General features: G+C 43.7%; 1 protein-coding gene across 1 annotated transcript; it reads right to left on the minus strand.

Annotated features, from left to right (window-relative positions):
• Window positions 1–3,471: 3,471 nt before the first annotated feature.
• LOC127341815 (serine/threonine-protein phosphatase 5) lies at window positions 3,472–9,260 on the minus strand. The gene is made up of 13 exons (XM_051367747.2): window positions 9,017–9,260; window positions 8,126–8,239; window positions 7,501–7,670; window positions 7,358–7,429; window positions 7,031–7,181; window positions 6,456–6,564; window positions 6,232–6,349; window positions 5,847–5,994; window positions 5,417–5,665; window positions 4,810–4,935; window positions 4,567–4,667; window positions 4,364–4,438; window positions 3,472–3,939 (listed from the first exon to the last, which is right to left on the minus strand). Exons 2-13 carry the CDS (start codon window positions 8,196–8,198, stop codon window positions 3,880–3,882), a joined length of 1,452 nt encoding a protein of 483 aa, XP_051223707.1. The 5' UTR covers window positions 8,199–8,239; window positions 9,017–9,260; the 3' UTR covers window positions 3,472–3,879.
• Window positions 9,261–9,775: the final 515 nt, after the last annotated feature.

Raw genomic sequence — 9,775 nt, forward strand, 5'->3', positions numbered from 1 at the left:
CCGGCTGAGTGGATCCATCTGCCGGGAGAATTGCTATCTCATCGCCGGCCAGAAGATGCTGGTCGTCCGGACCGTATACAACATCTCCAGGTTCTCCAAGATGTAGACGAGCTTCTTCGTCCACGCGCCTGCATGCGAGGCAAAAGCAAAGCAGACTAAACGTTGCTGGCAAGTCAGCCACCATGCAGACCCAAGAGAAGCACGGCTCGGATTCAAACCATGGAAAGTCTCGATACGAACATGGAAACCCAACGCAATGAATTGGAAACCGATTCCAAACCCAAACCATCAGCCAATATTTCCTAATTCCTACGCGTGACGCCCTTTCCCTTTCGATTACTCCGTATAACTTATAAGTAGCTGTACCCCACTCTCCCCCCAGCTCCACACTCCCTCTCCCGCCACCCAAGATCCAACCTAGGGTTTCCCCTCCCGCCATCCAAACTCCCGCCACCCAAGATTCATTTCGATCCATCAACCAACCTAGACGCGGGCAGAGCAGCTCCGTGCGCGGCCGATCGATCCATGGAGACGAACGGGCTCGACGACCTCTACAAGCACCACCAGTTCAAGCCGTCCAAGGAGGACGCCGTGACATACTTCCTGCCGCGCCTCCTCGCCGGCTCGCCGCTGCCGCACGGCGCCGACGGGCTCATCTACCACGCCGACATCTACGCCTGCGAGCCCAAGGACCTCGCCGCCGAGTACGCGCCCGTGCCCTCCGCCGCTCGCACCGGCGACCGCTTCTTCTTCACCACCTGCAAGCGCAAGAGCGGGAACGACGCCCGGGCCACGCGCGTCGCCGGCGCCGGCACCTGGGCCGTGCAGAAGACGGAGAACGTCTACGGCCACGAGGGCGTCAAGGTCGGCGAGGTCAAGCACCTGTCGTTCAAGAAAGGCAAGGCCAGCACCGGTTGGGTCATGGAGGAGTTCCGGTGCCTGCGGCCAGAGGCCGTCGTCGCCGACGGGGAGAAGGTGCTCTGCAAGATTCATCTCGCTCCCAACGCGTGCGCCGCCGCCCGCCAAGAATCCGACGCCTACTGGCAGTCAGAGAAGAGGCCAGCGCCTGTTGCCGCCGCCGCCGATCCGCCATGCTCAAAGAAGATGCGGATGGCAGCGCCCGTCGCGGATTGCCCGGTGTGGGTCACGCCTGCCGCGAGCAAGATGTGGACGTCCGTCGGCGCTCCCGTCCCAGTCCAAGCACCTGAGGAGGTGGAGTACGAGCATTCCCCGGTGTGCTTCACGTCCGCCGCACCCGTTTCCTTGCCCCACGCGCCTGAAGCTGACGACGCCATGGGCCGGATGTCTTGCACAATGGAAGAGCTTCTCGGGGACCAAACTCTCCCCGTGGAACCTGACGACTTCGACTGGGAATCCCTTGACAAGGAATCAGAGGAACTGCTGCTAAGGCCTTGGGATGATGACTGGGAACCGGAGGTGCAGGAGGAGCAGCAAACTCCCCCGATCGAGTCTGAGAACAACAACATCGAACAGATCCACACGGACCAGCCTGCGCCATCAGCTGACTGGGATCTTTCAGAGGAGCTGCGGAGCATTTTGGCCGAGCATGACGATGAAGAAGCAGCGCTCTACAAGAAGTGCAATTACAGTACCGCGGCGGTCGATCTTCAGAGACACAACCATTTCTTCTCGTTTGCAGCTATCAATTAGACTAGATCCGGTCTTGATAATTTTTTTGGCAAAGTGTACTGTAACTGTACTCACTCGAGGATACTGACCACTGTTGTATGAATTCGTCTTGTATGGTCTTCACGGATGTAGTAATTCTCTTATTCAAACTAAAATTGGTGTTGTTCTTAGCTTATCTGATCAATGTTCTGAAAAAGTTGTGTCCGTGTGCGCTGTGGGTTTTCGCGGGGCGAATGTTTCTGATCCTAATTGAGCATGCATGATACAGTTCTCGATTTGAACAATGCCAATGGATTTACATGTTCACACCCTTTACAATGGAGCTGCCGAATTGTGCGACCTGTTCAAGATGTCTTGTAATCCAGTTTAAGATGTGTGTCATATTTGTCATTTGGATTCAATTGCTCAGGAAACTAGGACTCGAAATATTGCGCGAATGCAAATTTCAGATATACATTACTCCGTACCAATTTGCAATACCCTAAACGTATGTCGGGGGTGCCTGATACAAAATTTCTCGTTTCGTTTTATCCAGGATCTGCTAGAGGTGTTCTTGTATCTGTAGGTTGGCCTGGACAGTCAGTATTTTGGGTAGAAACTGAAGCCCGACACGTAGTCAAAATGCCTATTGTTATGTTGAATTGTTCTTATGTGCATACTAGTGCCATATTTTGTGCAACCTGTTCAAGATGTCTTGTAATCCAGTTCAAGATGTGTGTCATATTTTTCATTTCGATTCAATTGCTGAGGAAACTAGGACTAGAAATCCGGTTCAAGAATGCATACCAAGTGCTTTCAACATAAGAGCAATGTTGAAAGTGTGCATATATCTGAAGCCCATACAACCTTTGCTCTTCGGAATAGAGTGTTTATCATCCCATGCAACCGTTTATCCAGATTTCCACTCCACCAAAATTTCCATGAAAGAGATGCGAGCTTTTGACAAGATCCTTTTGATAGAAGGAAACAACTCATACTATACGTTGACATGGCTTGAATGACTTGGATTTGACCAGAGCTTCCTTCCCAAGAAAAGATAGAATTTTCTCCGCCCAGCCATTCACCTTGCTCCTAGCGTTGCCCGATATGAACTCAAACGCCTCACTTGTCAGCCTACCGACTGCTGTCAACAGACCCAGGTATTTCTCAGTGAAGGTTTCCAGCTGAATATTCAGATGCTTGTGTTGCATTTATCGTAAGCTTGTAATGTTATTCGTGGCTGTCAGACTCCGTTGTACAGAAGGTTAAGAAGTCAGCATCCTGAAGCTTTGTTGTGTTAATGTTAGAATGAATAAACATCTGTCCTTTTGATAATTATATGTGTTATGTAACTTATTGATAGGTTGAGTGATTCAGATTTCAGACATCAGTTTGCACCGTTGGACAATGGGTCAATGATTTTACTGTTTCCATAGAAAATAGTAAAACAGCTCGTATGTATATAGCTTGGATAGAAGTACACGGCCTAAAGAAGATGACACTATTCTCTCTTAGACCAGATATGCCTCATCATAAATTTGAAGAATTTCATTCAATCTCTTTGCAGTCGGTCCTTTCCCATTGATGAAAGCAAGAGTGTCATCATCGAAGAGATGTGATAGCCAGAGTGATCTATTACAAACTCGTGGCCCTCTATCAACGAAACATGTACTCCCTTCTCCCCAAAGCCATCACTCCTCCACAAAATAAGAAAAGGAACGGCAATATGGGATCTCCCTATCAGATTCCACCAGAGGGGTAAAAGGGTTCAAGCGAACCTCCATTAACCTCAACAGAAAATCTGACAGTAGATATACATTCCAGCATTGACAAGACGGTACATTTCACAATCTATGCATGCCTTGTACAAAATAACCGGTTCACTACATGTTGCATGTGGCATTTTGCGTACCAAGCTACTCTGTTGTTATGCACCACAGAAATTGAACATTACAACAATCCACAAAAGAGCACGATAGCACCATTCCTCATTGTCAGCACCGTGAAAGCTGAACAGAGCAGCAGAATTCTAAGGGACGAATGTACTGGAGATATAAAGGGGATCACATAGACGAGAACACAGTGTACAACTACGCATACATCTAAATCACTGCTAGTACCAATAATTTAACAAAGGGTGCAAAATATTTGCTGCTCAGGGCAAGACTTGGATGGAACTTGGTATGAAATGAGCTGGGCAGAGAGAAGTTTAGCATATCAAAATTGGCCACACAGAGGTGCCGCCAGCTGCTATTGGAACATCCGGAGGAAATTGTTCGCATAGGCCATCGGCTTAACATCAGGGTGTGGCTGCAATAAAAAAAAATGTGTGATCAACCTTGTAATATTACCACAGGTAGAGAGAAGCTTCACCATAGACCAAACGAATGACTAGAGCATAAGCAGTAAAGATGTGCTTGAAAAAGATATCTGCGACTTCAATTCAAACTATATACTGCAGTGAAGTCAAGCATAATTGGCCAAACGAATGACTAGGGCATAAGGAATAGAGATGTGCTTGAAAAAGATATCTGCGACTTAATTTCAAACTACATGCTGCAGTGAAGTTTAGTTCAACTACAGATCAGATGATCGAAGCCAATGCTAGCAATTTATCATGTTAATCATGAGTACCACCAAGAATTAACGCTCTTTCAGAAAATGAGTACTCAATAGATGTCATACAAATCAACTATTTAAGAGAAGCTTAGATGCAAAAAAGACAAGGGCATACCACTGCCGAGAAACTGACAATATCTGGCTTTAAATCTGGTGCAACAAACCGAATAAATGCACCTTTGTTGCCCATCTGCATCAGAAATTCAGAACAACATCATAAGATGACGAAAATAAAAACAATGGCTTGCCAGAACCATATCTTAAGAGAGTAATTCAAGGTATGCAGGCAGTGTGGTTTCTTTCCATGATTAAGCATACCTGGTCGCAATAATTAGGAGCTGAGAAAACAGTGATGAGCTTTCCATCATGCATGATTTCATACCCTTCATCCTTCACTTCATGGGATCGGACAACAAGGTCTGGCGGGAAATCAAGTACATCAGAAGAGAACGTGCAAGAAGAGAATGTTAAACTGACAAGAATGATTAAGAGGCTCAAACAAGCGCAAGGTATAACTGATATTTTAAACCAACAAGAGTGACAGTTTGCTATGGAGCCTACCTAGATTGTTATCGTCCAAAAACTTCTTTGTCACATCTGCACCAAAGGAAAGCCCTACACCTCGTTTGCTTGGGCCTCTCCCAGCCTGAGGCTGAGGGTCACTCCATAGGATTTCACACATTAAACCTGTAGACAACAAAATAATAGTTTATTTTGCCAAATAGCTAATAGCTAAAGCATAATAAAAATATATAATGCAATTTCTTATTTTGATAGGAAGTTTTTTTAACACGCAAATGATAGAGCATAATAGTGATGCATAACATACAAAATAACAATGATAGCATATAGCAATCAGAACTGCAATGTTTGCAATCCTGTGGCCATCTTACACAAAGTGCGACAAAATTGATAAGCAATGGTGTGCAATAAACTTTTTCGAGATTCAAGAAACAGAATAAATGTGTAACTTTGATGTCATTCGCGTAAGCAAAAGTATGATGATATCATCACAAGTTCGAGCAAAGAAAAATGCAATCATTCAAGGACTCAGTTGTTCAAATAAACAGTTCATTAAGATTTAAGGGTAGCAAATAAATCGGGGAACAAAGGAATAACAAAGATCCACTCAAGAATGGACAGCCCTAAATAGGAAAGGTAGAATTACCTTCTTCAGGAGGCTCACAGAAACGATCAATGGCCTTGATGTCAGATAACTTCACTCCATCAACACTAAAGAGACCCCCATGACATACAAAGACCTTCTTGTTGATTACATGAGCAAGAGGCAAGCAACAAAATACCTCCGCAAACAGCTCAACGAACGTATCGCTCAATTTGGACTTCACTTCTCCCTCAAAACCATATATTTTGTTCATGCTCTTGCTTTCATGGTTTCCTCTTGCTAAATGCATACCTGGTCATAGAAATTCCATCCACACTTAAACTATAGCAGTGAAGTGAAATTCATATTCCCACTTAATTAAACTAGTACCAGAATGTAGAAGTAAAAAAATGTACTACAGAAAACCAACTTAGAAAAACGATCAGCTTATCAATTTATGATCGTGAACAGAATGAGAACTGAAGATACTTGCCTGTTGGATAAAGGCACTTGAATGCAAAGAGAGTAAGTATGATTTCGAGTGAAAATGATCCTCTGTCCACAAAATCTCCATTGAAAAGGTAAGGGTTGTCTTCAGAAGGAAGCCCATTGAGCTCAAATATATTTAGCAGATCGAAGTACTGCAAATAAAACAGCAGGTCATTAGGCCCCCACAATAGGTACCAAGAAATAATACCAAGATTTGATGAGGGGACTAACAATTTCCACTCACCCAGTGAAATGGAATTCATCTATAAATATAAAACGCTCTGTTGCCACTTCACAGGACTAAAAACATTTTCAGAGTGCATATACCACATGGTCATGGAGAGGGAGAGCTATATCTAGAGAATCTCTTCAGTTGTTAAGGCAAATACCTGGCCATGAACATCACCGCAGACTGTAAAATGACAACCATCAGGAACATTCACATCGACGAGGGAAGGCACTGATCGCAGCAAGTCCCGTGCTTGCAACACAATCTGAAGTGCGTACCTATGCCAAGTTGCCGACAACTTATAGCTTATCACAAATACCCAAGAAAAGTAACAAGGAAAACAAAAAAAGGTACATGGTTATGACTTCACATTACAAGCTGTACCTTCTATGTATACATTTTTGCCTTTTGAAATCATCCAACATCTGCTTGACGAAATCTAATGTTATTATATCTCCATCAATTCTTGCTCCAGTATACTGTGATTCAACCTCTGTAGTATCAACAATGTTTGTGTAACTGAACTATAGTTGGGATCAAAATAGCTATCACTCATATACATTTCATAACTAAAGCATCCACTGACTGATAGAACCTGTAAAATGTTAGCAACATGCCGACACACTGAAGTGATGATAATTATATAAAATAGGACCAACAACATATGATGTTTCATACACGAGCTATCCCAGCATCTCTTGCTTCACTCTATATTGCATGCATAATACGCCAAGCACAAAGAAACTATAAACACTACACAATGACATGCATGGATCACACTAGAAAGCCAACTTAAGAAGTGCTCATAAATAGAGTTAATAGATTTATAGCAGACAAAAATATTAACAGAACCAGGAAAGAGAGGTATTTTGCTATTTTAGACCACATTAACATATAGTATGTACAGACAGTGGAGCAAGTAGAGCGCAAGAAAATGTGCAAATTCAAAGAGCTGATACCTATTGTATGATAATCAAGAGAATCTGCTATAGAGTGCCTTTCTACTTCCCCTACAGAAATTGCTTCCTCAAAACGGATTTTCTGGACAGCTTTCTCACACTCTTTCAACTTTCTTGTAGCATCTGGATCGTTAGGACAGATTCTTTTCACCTAATAATACAAAGCAAATTGGCACTCGCTACTTAGTTTCAGGATAAGCCAGTGTCACATGCGATCTTCTTGTCCAAAAGAAATAAACGTAATCCAAGATAGAAGCAGAAACAAATGAACAACAATATCCAGCAGTCATATTATTGGGTTGATTCATTGACCCATCTGACACATACCTGCTGAAAATCTTTCAGGGCTTCCTTGAATTTTCCCATAGCAAGATGTGCTGCTCCTCGTCTATAATAACCCTATAGGTACAAAGTTTTGCAAAAGGTAAGAACCTATAAAAATATGCCATCAACAGGACATGAATACTCACCTTTGAATATTTGGGATCAATCTCAATAGCTTTTGTAGCGTCCTGGACCGCACTTCCATATTCCTCGAGCTTGGTATGTGCAAATGCGCGATTTGCCCAATAAACCGCATTGGAACTATTTAGCTCAATAGCTTGGTCATATAGATCTACAGCCTGAGAAAACTTGTTCGCTGGAAGGAAGACACAATAATAGTTAGGGAATAATAATCTTCCAAGGAAATCACATCACTAAGGGAGCCAGCACGCTATATTTACATATCAACATAATGATGAGAGATAGAAAGAGCATTCCAGTCCAGCTTATTACCACAAAAGCACATCTAAACTGGGTATTCCTGTTAACTTCATTTAAAACTAAGTAATAAGTGTTTCAAGTTTATTTCAGTTACAAATCAAATACAATCAGTATTTCAACAGACTGGATCCTTAATTAAGTGTTGGGGGCGCAAGGTAACCAACAAAGTCTATGTATCACTGAATTCCATGTTGCACTTTGAGAGGGAAAAGTAGAACAGAGAGTGGTAACTATACAAACTTAAAGGACTTAGGACCCCATAAATAACAAGGACTATAAAATGTGCTGCTCAATCTAGACATACAACAGGAAGGATGAGACATATCATACCCTTGAAGGCCTCGTTTGCCTTAAGTTTGAGTTCCTCGGCCTTCTGCACATTTGAATTTGAACTATCACCCATGACGTCCTACTTCATGCACAGACTTCAAGCTCTGTATTCACCTATTACATCATATAAAGTAGTTTTGCAAAATAATGCGTCAGTCATGCCAGAAGTTCAATAGAATCCAATTATCCATACACAACAAGGCATGTTTTAGGGAGAAGTATTAAGATACTGTGTCTTGTGACCGCAAGCTACTACAGACAACAATTGATTACTGCTATGCCTTGTTGCAGAGATGCTATAACACCAACTTTGGGAATGTCCCCGACCATCCATCAGACTACTACAATCAATATAATATATAATATAAAGCTTAAAGATTTTTGTTCTCATGTAATGAGATTTTAGATACAGAGCATGGTGTGACTCATCTGTTTGTGTTCTATTGAGCTTTTTTTCCCCAGTAAGATAATGGAAGTAACAAAATCGAGTTAGAGCTATCGATGAAACATCCTGGCAAGGTCTGGTTGTGATGTAATTGCATAATTCCAAATAAACAGAAAAGAGATGGCAAAAGGAACCAATGGAGTTCCCCCCATCCCACCCGAAACCAGTTATCCCTGCAGTGCCCAGTAAGGTCGCCAAAAGGTTTTCCAATGGCTTAGTAGTTACTAGCTATACTGCAACATCCGGGGCCTATACGAATCGAAGCTGGTTAGCTGCGGAGATGAAGAAAAAAACGAACTTTGGTGACAGAACATGCCACCACATGTAACACGAATAGACTGATAGCTTCTGCCCAATCTCGCGGAACGGATCTAGATTATGGTGCGCGGGAGGCTAGTTAAGTTAGGGTTCGAAGTAATCGCGGGATGACTTAGAAGAGCTCATACCTCGGAAACCCCGAGACCGGCGGACGCTACGGGGGAGAACGGAAGCCCAGGCGGCGGCGGCGCGTGTGAGGCGTGAGACGACGGCGCGAGCTAGGCTGCGGCGGCGACGTCAGCTCTAGGGCAGAGGAGAGCGGAGGCAAGGTGAGATTTTTATTGGGTCGTACTGGAGCTTTGGGGGTTTGGGTAGGTCAAGATCGATGAGCACGAGATAGGTCCGGGACCGGGAGGAAGCGCCGCCACGGTTGGGAGTTGTGGGAGGAAGAGAACCTGGAACTGCAAATATCAAATCGGCCCTGTTTGGTTAACTGGGCCATCCGCAGACAGGCTCAGATAGACGCTGGGTTCTGTCAGCAACTCAGAATGTCACGATCTGCTCCAAAGACGAGAGCCCAACTCTCTCCCCTAAAAAAAAGGGAGAGCGTGTCTTTTTTTCTCTTGACAGGAACGCAAGCTTTATTAATTTGGCACATTTAGACCCATAAGTCTATGTAATGTTAGATATAAAATAGCCTCGAAGATTTCGTGCCTATTAAAATCAAGAAATGAGTCATCAACCTTAAGTGGAATCAAAGTGGCGCCATCCGCTCCGGTGGTTAGTCACTTACTATTTGCAGATGACAGCATGCTGTTTTTCAGAGCGAACAGGGAGAATACGGAGGAGGTGAAGGATGCACTACAATTATATTGCAGTGCCTCTGGACAGCGGGTGAATCTAGATAAATCGTCGATTCATTTTGCCAAGGGATGTCAAAATCTGGT

The sequence above is a fragment of the Lolium perenne genome, chromosome 3 (assembly GCF_019359855.2).
Source record: "Lolium perenne isolate Kyuss_39 chromosome 3, Kyuss_2.0, whole genome shotgun sequence".
NCBI classification, from domain to species: Eukaryota; Viridiplantae; Streptophyta; class Magnoliopsida; order Poales; family Poaceae; genus Lolium; species Lolium perenne.